General features: G+C 39.1%; 1 protein-coding gene across 1 annotated transcript in view; it reads left to right on the forward strand.

Annotated features, from left to right (window-relative positions):
* Window positions 1–13,462, forward strand: part of LOC104159338 (triple functional domain protein-like) — a gene marked incomplete at its 3' end in the record, with an annotated part of 112,206 nt that overhangs the window by 67,097 nt on the left and 31,647 nt on the right. Inside the window, 5 exon segments of the mRNA XM_009697220.1 lie at window positions 4,536–4,655; window positions 6,108–6,133; window positions 6,135–6,285; window positions 7,498–7,647; window positions 9,116–9,230. Coding sequence (XP_009695522.1) covers window positions 4,536–4,655; window positions 6,108–6,133; window positions 6,135–6,285; window positions 7,498–7,647; window positions 9,116–9,230 — 562 coding nt within the window.

The raw sequence follows: 13,462 nt of genomic DNA on the forward strand, positions 1-13,462 counted from the left end.
GCAGTCTCATCCCTTTGCGGTACATTAGTGGTTAGGATGGGATGGGTTAGTAAGAAAAAGAAATTGTTAATTCCCATGATACTGAAATAATATTCAGTTACAGAACAGAATATAGCACTTGGGTAGTATTTCAAAGACACATTATTAAATAGTTATTTATATTGCATACTCGCACAATAAAGTGAGTACCTTGCTCTACTAGCTTTGTTTGTATGCAAGTTAAATGTGACAAGACACACATGTTTAAAACCTGTGTTGGCAGAACAAATGTTCTGTATTTTGGCAGATACAAGCAGGTGATGAACATCAGGGATTGTAGAGGAATATCCATGTTGTACTTCGTGTGTGGTTTGTAGGTCATTCTATAAGATCTTTGTAACTTTTTCAAACCACTGCTAACCCTGACTGAAACTGAAGGTCAAGTTTAGATTTTTAAGAAAACACTGGAAAACAGGAGTTAATCTTATAATAAAGATATAGGTAGTATAGTATTCTAGCCAGCTGCCTTTTCTTAGTAGACTGGGATTAAGCAGAAAAAACTGATTCTAATTTATATTCCTAGAACACACTTCTATGAAGTGGGATTTTATGTTGAATTAAATGCCGTAATAGGCATGAATTTTCAAACAAACTTACATGAACATGTAGCTTGACAGAATGTTCATGTGTTACAAACTCCTTTGCCGGATTTTCATTGTACAGTTTAATCTGCCTGTACTTCCCCAACCTGAAGACCTAAAAATTGAATGGAAATAAAACTGAATATTATATTGTCTCAGGATTTCTTTTGATCCCCTTTGGAATGCTTTGGGGCTAGTAACTCTTAGTTTTGTGATTTCAGTTGCCTTTTCAGAAAATCACATCTGATTTATTTTAGGTTTTATTAAATACCAGGAAGCATGATCTTCTCCTGTTTCCTCTGCACTGGGAAAAACTTCATAGCTCAGCAGGTGCTTTACCTGAGAGTAAAATGACATGGTAAACCTCCTCTTCAGTTTGTTTTGTTTGTATTTTGTTGCCTGGAGCAGTGAGTACATGGTTTTCCAGTTCAATTACTGTGATTTTCTGTCAGATTTATTGTTGGTGAACTGGATGTAAGCATACTTATTATGTAGATGGGACTGTCTCCATAGTGCCATATGGATATGAAAATGTAGCTGGGACAGCAGGCTGAAGCAGGTGCGTCTTATAGTCATGTTTAGTTAGCATTTATCTATAGAACTACCTATTCGACCCTTTCAAGTGTCCCAAACTCTGTTGCATTTCCACAATTTTGCTGATGGTCTACTGATGCTTTTCAAGCCTGGTGAAGGCTGCACGGGATAAAACGGGCTGTGTGGCCCACCCAGACAGTGAGGTGATGGGAACATGCCAACAAACACTCGGAAGGCAGCAGCCCTGGAAGAAGAACAGGCTTGCTATTTACTAGCACTTGTATTTTCCCCTTGAGTCAGAGCACAGCGCAGGGGAAAGTGCTCTAGCAACTTTCCTCCTGTGAGTTCCACCAGCTTCTGCACTTGCACACTGACCCGCAACAAGCAGGAGGTCAAATCAGTGTGTTTGAAATGGCTAGTTCTGTGCTGGCTGTCTCTGCTGTGTATGATGGGATGACAAGTCAAGGGGAGCTTTCAATTGGTGCTGCTTAGGCATTCCTCTTTGTTGTCAGTTTTCTGGAGAAGGCTAAATGTATTTTAACCCTAAGAGGTGTGTTTCGTTACACTATACCTGGAAGAATTCTTTTGTAAGGAAGAAAGGGAGTTTAGAACTGCTTTCATAAGACAAAGTAGAAATAAAAAAGGGATTTAAAAAAATATTCTGCCCCTCATGTTCTCACAGACAAATTCTGTCCTCCGATTGTAGTTTCTCTCTACAGTCTGTTGGACCCATCTGGTTCCCTCAAAAGTTGACCTTTTTCTTGCTCCTGAGGCTTACCTGGGCTTGTTCCCTTGCGTATTAACAATCCCCAGGTGTCTTAACAACTTAGAAACTCCTAGCTCCTTTCATGGTCCCTTTCGCACGCCCCCACACTGAGATCTGGAAGTGTCTCCTTGCAGCAAGAGAGGTTGTTCAAAGGTCAGACCCATCTTCCCCCTCCCCACAAGGCCCCACCTGACCCAACACTTTCTCCCCAGAGGAGCAGAATGTGCACCCAGTTACACGTCTGGGAAGTGCTGTCATGCCCTATGTCTTCACTCCAGGCTTACTCTTTTCTACAGACTTGCAGGATTTATATAGAAAAATTCAAATACATGCAATCGGGGGCGGGGAGGAAACTTGTTAGCTATTCATTGTGCAGGCAGAAATGGGAAAAACTGCATTACTAATAGAACAACATTGCAGTCTGTGTAAGCATAAGAGAGTGAGATTGTGATGCGAATTTGAGGGAATGGATGTTGTGTCAAGATGGCTAGACCTCCGTTGCTTCAAGCTGTTAGAGACATGTTAGAGTGTACGTTGGATGTAGACCACAAGTGCCTTTTGATTTATGTTTTCATAGGTCCTTTTCCTGGTTTCTGCCTGTGTTTTCAGTCTATGACTATAGTCATGTCGTCCTGATTCACTTAGTAATAACCTGGCGCAGTAGCATTAATGGTAGTGTCATATGTGCGTCACTAGATGAGAGTATTTAGTGTTAAGAGCTTACTGTGATTTGGTCATTAATATATTTATTACCAGTCGTTAAAGGTCTAAAATCAATTAGTAGGAAAAGGTTAGAGAAGGTGTGCTTAAACTGGTTCTTTTCAAATGAACTGGGCCCAAAGGAATTCACCCTAGAATACCTAGAACAGTGCCTGAAATAATGACATAGACATTAGTGCTTATCTTCTCCAAACTTCTGGAAATCGGATGAGATTATGGAGGCCTGGAAGTCAACATCTATTTCTCAAAATTGGGAAAGGATTAGCTAAGGGAGGATTATAGGTCAGCTAGTTTAACATAATTCCGGGGAAAATATTGAAACAAGTAGATTATTAAACCTGAACAATGATGAGGAGAGGAGAAAAGGCTAACATAAATTGATTAAGCATAGCTTCCAATTGATAAATCCTGTTTCTTCCTGACAAGGTGACAGGTCTTCTGGGTGGAGGTGAAAAAGCAGATGACTTAGATCTTCTTTCTATTAAAGCTTTTTAAATAGTTTAGTTCAGTCTATCTGGCCCTAGCTTACTATGAGAATGTCATGTGAGACTGCATTACCATGAATGATAACCTGCTGGAAAACCATACTCACTAACAAAAGTTATTAAGAGACTCACTCGATTGGAAAACAAATTTCAAATTTTAAAAAAAATGAACCTGTAGAAGCCTGTATTTGGATACTAGTTCATGTTTTTAGCCAGAAAATCTATGTGTTAGAGTAGAGATTGTACTTTTAAATTTGAAGATAAAGGCAAAAGAAGTTGGAAAAGGGATTTGAGTACATCAGAAGATACTGGATTACAGTTCAGAATTATCTTGGATGTATGGGAGAATTGTACTGCAAGAAGGATATGAATTTTTTTAGTGACAAATACAGAGCATGATGTACTGGCAGGAATAATCATCTGAACAAATACAGCACAGGGGTAGTTACTGACTGGACAGCAGTTCCATAGAAAAGTTGTACAGGGGACACTGAGTAACCTGAATTACGTTCAGCTTTACTAAGTATTTGAAAGATTTTGACCAAGGTCATGGTTATCACTAGAGAGAGCTTGTAAAAAAGCAGTGAGAAAAATAAGGCAGCTAACTTCATATTGGAAAGAGGAGAGGGAACAACAAAGCTGATGCTAAGAGGGAGAAAATGTCTCTTCTTTTTTTTTTTTGTGGGCAGGAGAAATGAAATGAGCTGAAATTAAAGTGAGAGAGATTTGAGTGTTAGACATTAGAAAGAAGACTTATGATGATATAAATATCTGGTGAAAGTGTGAAATTGTAATCTAGAGTAATGAACAAGGCACAGATCTTTTGCGAGGGGCCCTAAGGTTGCATGTTCCTGCTGGTGGTGAGGAAGGCACTACGTGGCCTCCTGAGGATTCTCCCCACCTGGGATTCTTCTGGTTTCAGCGGACCTGTCAAAGAAGGCACATTCTGAAAACAGAAAATCTTTAAGCAATTAGAAGACACTTGATGGTCACATTTTTCTCAACATTCATATTCAAAATTGTTTGCTTACTTTTTACTAAGCTTCATGTCCTCAATTTACATTACTAACACTGGCTCTTAGGCAAATATTGCTTGTAACTTGCTCCTGTTTTCCAGGTGACAGAAGTGGTATTCAGAAACACAATCTTGTTCAGAGTATAAACTGAAACCACAAGGATGTAGTAGTTGACTGAAAGATATGAGTTGTCAGCTAAGTGAAATTATAGTGAATGTCATTCACTGTGTTTATTGAATATATAATTCACCGTAAATATATATAATTAATAAATTACTTAGTCATCAATTCCAGTACTACATATGACCCTAAATGTTTTTGTCCCTAGCAATGATGCTTTTCTTGCTGGCTGGCAGTGGAATTGCATATTTCATGGTCTTCTCTTTTGTTACAGGTTTTGGGCTGGATCCGAAATGGAGAGTCAATGTTAAATGCTGGGCTTATCACTGCTAGCTCTTTGCAGGAGGCAGAACAGTTACAGAGGGAGCATGAGCAGTTTCAACATGCAATAGAGGTAAAAGCACCATTTCAGTGACCATAGCCAAGAACTCCTGTATTACAGTTCATGAGTCTCTGTAAATAGCACTGTTGGGTTCACACTACAATATTTTGAGTTTAGAAAATGCTGTTGAAAACACCTTATGGCAAAGAGATAGAAACACTTACTGGGAAGATGGGGTTTGTGTTCATTTTGGAGCTGCAATTCCAGGTGAACACATCTTCTCAGTACCTTTTTGCATCTTTGTAAAGTGATAGCGGTTCACAGTAATTTTACTGTAAGTGGTATTTCTCTTTGTTATAATACAACATACAGTGCTAATTGTTAAAGTTAAGAATAAATCAAACGCAAATATCAGTTTTGTGTATTCTAATATGGTCCTTTGATGTTTCCATTTTTGTTTGACAGTAGGTTTCACTGAAATTTGTGTGTGGTGGTGTGTTCATCCTCCTGCCATGACTTCAAACTAAACATCAGATTGGTCATACTTCTACAAAAATAGACAGAGATCTTAAGATTGAATGAAATCCAGTATTAATAATTTATATGCACGATTGAGGGACTTACAGTGATATTGATTATATATAGCATACTTTTTTTGAGAACTTTACTTTTGTTGAAAGATTAACCAATGTTATGATTGTTTGGGAAAACTTTTCAGAAGTACTCTGTCTTACAGTAACTCTTTCACATTTGTTTGCTATTCGGTGGAGTTTCATGCTTCCCCTCTCTTCTTTTTTGTTTGTTTTTGGTTTTGTTTTTTGGTTTTTTTACAGTTTCCACTATATGCACTCTCATTTTGAGAGCTTTGGTAACTGTTAAGTATAAAAATCATGAGACCTCCAGGTGTTTGTCACTTTAAGAATAAATTACTAAGGACTGTAAATTCTTTGTTTTCTGGGTCATTCTGTACTTGGATATAATTATACTTATTATAGTTAGAGGTTCCAGATTTTAGGCAAGTATATGTTTACACAGAGAACTACAGTTAAAAATTTCCTTACAGTGAATGGAGAGTTCTCTTTTGTATTGGCCTGCGTGCCTGCACCTTCATTTGCTCACTACTGATGTGCAAAAAACTGCAGTAAAACTGTGAGAACAGTGATAGCAATCAAGCCAAAATAATCCTTCCTTACCATGAAGGGAAAGAAAGTCAACCTGAAATTCATGATTATAACAAAGTGTACTGCAACATAGAAATGCTGCATGTGGCTTAATGCTAGACAGTGGCTATTGCTTACAAATTGCTAGTCATTGTTGATTTGATGATAAATCTCTACAGGATTTATTTCCTTTCTATTTGCATAGTGAAGTCATGCAGTGACTAATACTAGACAATTATTTTTAGTTGATGGGGAGTTGTGCATGTGTATAGAAGTGTCATTGACACAGTGGAAACAGGAACCTTTGAGGTCTTCAAGAAAATGAAGTGCTCCATTGAACTCCTGAATTTTTGCCTCTTGCCAGAAAACGCATCAAAGTGCCCTGCAGGTTAGCAATGCTGCAGGCTAATCACTATGATATGGATATGATCCGTGAGTGTGCAGAGAAGGTTGCTTCCCATTGGCAACAACTGATGCTGAAGATGGAGGACCGTCTCAAGCTTGTGAATGCCTCTGTTGCCTTCTATAAAACTTCTGAACAGGTACAGAAATGCTACATGATCTGTGTCTGCCTTGATTAATTCTTCAGTGTGGCATAAATCAGCATTACCTAAAAGAAATGGTTGGCTGGGTTTGGTTATATTTACTAATCTGATAACAACTGCAGTTACACGAAAAAAAATGCAAAAAGCAAATCCTCTTACCAGCTGCCTTAGAAAGAGAAACCATGTGTTGCAGCCTTTCAATGTATAAATGGGTCTTATAAGACAAAAACTTTTTACCAAGGCCTATAGTGACAGGACAAGGGCCAGTGGTTTTAAACTGAAAGAGGGTAAATTTAAATCAGATGTAGGGAAGAAATTATTTTACGATGAGAGTGGTGAGACAGTGGAACTGGTTGGCCAAAGAACTTGTGGACACCCCATCTATGGAAGTACTCACTCAGGTTGGACGAGGCTTTGAGGAACCTGATCTAGTGAAGGGTGTTGCTGGCCGTGGCAGGGGGGTTGGACTACAGATGAGCTTTAAAGGTCCCTTCTAACCCAAACCATTCTATGATAAATGAATAGTAGACAAATGATACTAACTGCTAAGAGACTAGAGTGTAACTGCTCTGACTGCACTTGCTTCCATTAGCAAACTTCAACAAAAGTATATTACCAAAGTGCAGTGATTATTGGTGAAGACTGAAATCTTCATCTGCCTCTTCTATCACTCTCCCCTTTAATATTCCTCAGCTTCTTATTTTTAATTGACAAAAGTCTTGTAGAACATTTTCAAGATGAAACACTCTGTACAAGTGCTTAGTTGAGTTTCTGCTTGTTTCAAGAAGTTTTGCTTAAACCATAAACAAGTTACACAGAAGTTTTAATGGAAGTACTTCAGATGGCTAATTCTGTTTTTTGTGTGAGAGAGAAAAAGCAGCTTCATCCTACTTGTCCACACAACAGTTAGGGGGAAGGCTGGCAAGATTACTTCCTCTGCAGTTTTAAGCTCCTCCTGAACTATGCTGTTACAGTGGCAGAGAAAGATGTGCAGCTTTAGGGATACCTTTCTGAGCAATTCCATATAAGCAGACCAGTGCTTGCAAACCTACAGCCAAAGTTTGTTACCTTCTCTTAAGTCCCAGTCAAAACATGTCAGAAGCTAAGTTATATGTAAGGAGTAGTTTGATTTTTCCAGGTTTTTTTGCTTTAATTTTGAATTTTTATCTTACTGAGTTATATATGAGTTGGACTCCTTTTTCCTGATAGGTGTGCAGTGTGCTGGAAAGCCTGGAGCAAGAATATAAGCGAGAAGAAGACTGGTGTGGGGGAGCAGACAAACTGGGTCCCAACTCTGAAACAGATCATGTTACTCCCATGATAAGCAAACACCTGGAACAGAAGGAGGCATTCCTAAAGGTAAGGTTTGCCATTTTTTGCGGTCTTGGGTGTCTTGGAAAGCATGCAGTCAAACGCTTACTCTTACAGTGCTGAAATGTATGTGGAAATCAGCAGTGCCCATTCAAAAGCTACAGTTATGTCCCAAGCTGCAAAGATGTGGGAAGTAGCACATTAACTGCTTCTGACAGTGATTAGGAGAATACTGCCAAGTGCATGAAATTGTAGCCAGTTTTATAAATATATTTCCTGTTGAACTTCAATAGATGTCAGTTCTCCCACTGTGACTGAAGAGGAATTGGGAATCACTGCTTTGAGGAACTGTCATTCTAAAGAATGCTAAAAGGCTGCTGCTTTGGAAGAGAAGTGACAGTCACATAGTGCCTTTGCTGCCTGTGCATCAGAGCAGCTCTCGGATGTGCTTGGACTACAGTAGAGTATGGAAGGAGGAAATTGGTAGACAAGTGTCTGGGAGTGGTTGGGTTTGTGTAATAGTCTGCAGATGAACAAAAAACCTTTCATTTCAACTAATGTCCTAGTGAAGAAGGTTATTGATCATACTGAATAAATGGGTAATGGGTGCTTGCAAATCAGTGTAACTAACCCTGTAACCAAAGGCTTTTCCAGCATCACCTTGGAAGAGTACTAAGAGTATAAAACTTATTTTTATTAAAAACCTTATTGTTCTCAGTGCACAGATGAGAACATTCAAAAACATATTAGCATACCTCTAAGTATACTGTCAAATAGATCTTTCTGCAGCTGGCATGTGAGTTACCAATCTTTGTTTTAAAACAATGTAAGAAATGACTTAGTGTCTTTGTTACTGGATCGAACCATGCTACCTTTATCTAACCTTTTAAAGTAGCATTTCATGTTCTGCTTGTTAAAAATAAGGCAGCCAGCCCATATGTAGTACTTGGTGTACGTTAAGGTGAAGATGACAGCTGAGCTGAGTGTTGGCAGTGCAGCAGCAAGGACTGAAAGCTCTCAAGGCCTTGTCTTAATATTTTAAGGGCAAGTCTTAATATTTTGGCACTTTTGGTTTCACTTCAGTGGAGCATTTATTTTTTGTTTGAAGTACTGGTGGATGTTTTGGAATATCCAGGTGAGTACATAAGCATGTGCACTGTGTTTACGCAATAAATAACTTCAAGTGGCACATACATAAACCAAACTTCTCTGTAAGCTCTGAGTCGTGCTGAAAGCTCTAGAGCAGGTAATTGCTTTTCAGGATCTTCAGATAAAAAGGAATAGCATTTTATTTGGATTTTTGTTTTTTGTTTCTGACAGATAAGTAAGGATTAACTACTATTTGTTAGGAAAACTAAATGGTTCGGTTGGCTTTCTTGTAGAAGGATTTAACAAGCAATACTTTCCAAAATCATTTTGTGAGAAATGCACAAAAGGGCGGTGAGGAAGGTCCTTCATCTCTTTCTGGATGTATATTTTTGCATCTTCAAATATAGTAATACCACTGACTCTCTAGGCTTGCACACTGGCTCGGAGGAATGCTGATGTCTTCCTGAAATATCTGCACAGGAACAGTGTAAATATGCCAGGGATGGTGACACACATCAAAGCACCTGAACAACAGGTCAAAAGTAAGTGGTTTCTTTTCTTTTGTTTTCTTCAAAGAATGTGATCATCATGTGCTCTGGTGTGTGTGATGATGGGGGAGTGAAACCTGCCCAAGTGGAAAGGGTTCTGTCAGGCTTAACAGTGAATAATTAAAATTGCTTGCACACTTTGAAGGAACTGCCAGTCATCAAATTCTCATATTCCTAAGTGAAGTTGCTTTGAATTCTGTTATCTCCCACTTACACTTAATCTTCTTTCCTTTTGAGACTCAAATGTGCTGCTTTTGTTGAGAAAATGAGATAGTAAACTTCCACATGGTAATGTTTGGTCTGAAGCCAAATGGGAGCCGATCACTGTAAGCTTACTCAATGTGTTAGTGTGGTGCATTCTGCGAGTTCCTTGGGAATGACAGCATGGTACACAATAATCCCTTGAACAATGCCCTTGGGCCCTTCAGTGGTTGAATCAGTATTAAGGAACTTCATGAAGTGTAGGATGACTGACATCATGTTTAAATTAGATGTGTAGATAGGCAATAGCTGAGGTGAGACAGGAGAGAACTATGACATGGAGCTTGACTATTGCTGGGATCAATTTGATATAGTGCAGCTTTAAGGTACACTTGCGTTGTGGGGAATGGAGTAGAGAGAGAAATCTGTAGGGCTTTCAGGGACAAAACCACAGAAATTCATAGGGTATGCATAACTGGTGGGTAAGGTAGGCAGAACAGAGATCAGAGAGATTCAGAAATAAGTACTGCATATTACTAATTTATTTGGCAGTCATATTCTGCTCAATGTGTTTTGAAACTGTGACTGAACACTCAGGCTGTGCTACAGACTCAAAATCAGAGAAGTCTAATTGTCTAATTAATTGCTGTTTGCAGCTACCCAAAGGGGAGTTATGCAGAGGATGGAGCCAAACTCAGAGCAACACGGCAATAGGACCAGAGGAAAAAGTTGCAGCAAGGAAGGTTCTGAATGGATATAAGGAAAAAGTGTTACAGCAGGAGTGAGAAAGCACTGAGTAGAGCAGGTAGCCCAGAGAGGTCGTAGCATCTCTGCCTTTGGGAATTTTTAAAACTCAATTGAACAAGCCCCTGAAAGACTTTGAAGTTAGTCCTGCTTTGAGGAGGAGGTTGGAACAGATAGCCTCCAGAGATCACTTCCACTCTAAATTACTTGATGACCCTATTAGAAAAGGACATGCTCACTGCTTCCCAGTGAGCAGGGGAAAACAATTTGTGTTAAACTTACTGATGTATCTGACAGTACTCAAATTGAAAATCTCCCTATGTTGAATTTTTTTGTGTTGGAAAGATATTAGGGTATTGACCATACTTTTCACTCTAAGGAAATAATTGGATTGTGGCAGCTGAAACTTTGAGCATGTAGAGCTAAGACAAAGGATTGGTTTTCCTCTGTCCCCAAGATATCAGCGTTTATAGAACTGTACAAGACAAAGTCTCAACACAAATGCTGGCAGTATGAATAACTGAAGAAGTGTTGCTGAAATTTGTAATTTAGCTCTTCTCTTAGTAGCAGACAAAGAAAACAAAGCAGAAGCAAGCAGGAAGTTGTAACTACCATGCTTATTGAGTATAAGAAAAAATGTTAGGGCTTTTAGATAAACTTTTTAAAAATTCAGTTTTCAATTCTGTGTAGAAGCAGTCATTCTGAGAAAGATAAATGTGTTCAGATGAGGAAAGAGTAGAAAAGTCTCTGCTGCTGTCCTTAAGAATAATTACATCAGAACTGTAGTGCTGTGCATGTTTGTGTACATTTAAAATCCTGGATGAATGATAGATGTTTAAAAAGCAACAAAAAACCTAACAAAATCCTCAAGCAGGATTAAAATGTACTCTAACACTTTTTCCCCCATAAGCCATGTAATACATGCTTCTGAGAATGAGTCAACATAAAACTAGAGAGGGCTCCTTCCTCTTAGATCTCAATGTTATGATGCTAGCTGACCAAATGATTTAAAAGTTCACTTTGATCTTCCTGTTCAAATATGCATGTAAGGAAAAAAAATCTCCTTTCACCTCTTTTCTAAATAGATAGAGAAAAAATAATAGAGTGTTGATTTCATTTTGGTGAAATAGGTTACATGTGTTCTGCTGGACCATTACACACTCAGGTGTATGCTTGAAACAGTGTGTCAGACTGTGATCAGTATGTAGTATAGAAATGAACACTTAAAAACTTGAGTAACCCTTGAATTTCTGCAAAGCTGCTGAAAGTCTTTCAGAAACCTCATTCGCTGACACTCTTGATCCTTATTCCCAGCTGCAGATTATGGTATCTAGAAAAGCAATGTCTTAATCTAGGTTTAGCTAAGCACATGTTTCATGGGAAACAGGAATCACAGTGGTACTGAACTCTGAGAGGTGTCCTTCTGGCCATTCATACCAGTGTAAATAATGTCCTTGACCTGCAGTTAAGAGTATCCAAATACTGTATCAGACACCATGCCAAAGGTGAATTTTAGGAAGGAGTTGTGGCCTGAAACTGTGCTGTGGTGGGTGGATTCAGTTGGTGACAATTGCTGTAACCTCAGAAACAGAGCATCTTCATCTTTGCTTCTGCTGCTAATTTCATGTTCTGCTTTGTTACCTCTGTCTCTGCTGTAGAGGCTGCAACTGAACATAGTGCAGGAACTTGTCTAGTGGTGCTTATATTTTTAGATAGGTTGATAGAGAGTGCAGGATGCATAGAGATGACTGAAAACTCTCCGAGCCTGGAGAATAAGCTGTGGAAGTTAGGAAACAATCCTTACAAATGTTGGAATGTAAGAAAATAGCAACAACAGGAACTATAGTTCAGAGGACTTGAGACAGAGCTGCTCATCCAGACCTAGCATTAAATACTGATGTTCTATAACTTCAAGTATTTTATAGAATATTTTTTCTCTTCCTTGTCAGTCCAAGAAATGAACAGCAGTAACACTAATGGTGCCTAGCCAAATATCTCTCACTGGCTTGCCATCTGTATCATGTCCTGACAGAACAAATGCTGTTCCAATTAGCTAACTTCATGTTGCTTGCTCTTTGTCAGAACTACTTCGCTTGCGTCACTATCAAGATGTCTCTTTTTATATGCTGTGTCCAGCTGGATGTATTGCATTGTATAATGATAATTGTGTCCCACGCACCCCATCCCCCTACCCCCCAAAATCTGGCATATATTCCAAGCAAGCATTTTGGATGTGGTGTAAGGCAGAAATAAAACTGAGAAAGACGGTGAGGCTCATGGCAGATCAGCTTATGGCTTGGCTAAGAGACAGATCAGTTGAGGCATATTTGAGGGTAACCTGCCCAGCAGGAAGAAAACCTTGGCCACAGTGACCAGATTCCAACCAAAAACAAGTCCTGGGTGATCTCAGCACTCTGTAGCAAGTGGAAATACGGTGCTTCCAAGCAGGAGGATATTGGCAGTGATGCACACAGGTTTCGTAGTCCTCAAGGAGGCTGTGACAAGTGGTTGTAATTGGTCCCAGAACACTGACAGAGAAAGATACTTTTCCTCTCAAGCTCCCTTTATTTGAGGTTCTTTGTCAAACTGTTTCTTGGAGTTGTTAGCTTTTGAGATGTAAGGCATGGCAGACCCACACAGTGGGGCAGGGGAATGCAGAAGCCTTAAAAGGCCTGGCACCTGATAGCTTCCATTCATAATTGAGGAAAATAGCCAGCTGTGGGTGTAAGTAGCAAAGCAAGTAAAGCATTATTGTGAAGAATGAGTCTTTTTTGTGATCTCTTCTGCTTCTGGTAGACCTCCCCTTGGATCCTGTGCACTTCTGACCTAACCACCTGGTAGAGATACTGGGTGTCCCCATTTCCGAATATTTCAGCTTGCCATCTGGGTTTGCAGTAGCTACCAAGTCTGGTAGGGCTGCTGCTCTGGAAGAAACAGTGGGTAAAGTGACCTTGACAAGAAATTGCTAGGATTTTTGTTTGAAGAAAAAAAAAACAGTAAACATGAAAGAAGCAGAGTTCAGATGAAATCTTCTACATATTGTAAGCAGAAAGTCTTTGCTATCCAGGAAGAATTTATAAGTCAGACATGTGGAATTGCAGGTTAATGGTAGAATTTGGATGTGATTTCTCAATGGCATAGTTTCTGATACTCTGGAATGGAATAACAAATTGTGGAGTTAATTATTTGATTACCTGGACATTATCTCAAGGCTCAGTGAACATTCATATTTGAACAAATCAACTTACTCAATTATACTGCTGTTGGTTTTGATTTTTTTT

This window comes from Cariama cristata, unplaced genomic scaffold (assembly GCF_000690535.1).
Source record: "Cariama cristata isolate BGI_N322 unplaced genomic scaffold, ASM69053v1 scaffold233, whole genome shotgun sequence".
In the NCBI taxonomy this organism is placed as follows: Eukaryota; Metazoa; Chordata; class Aves; order Cariamiformes; family Cariamidae; genus Cariama; species Cariama cristata.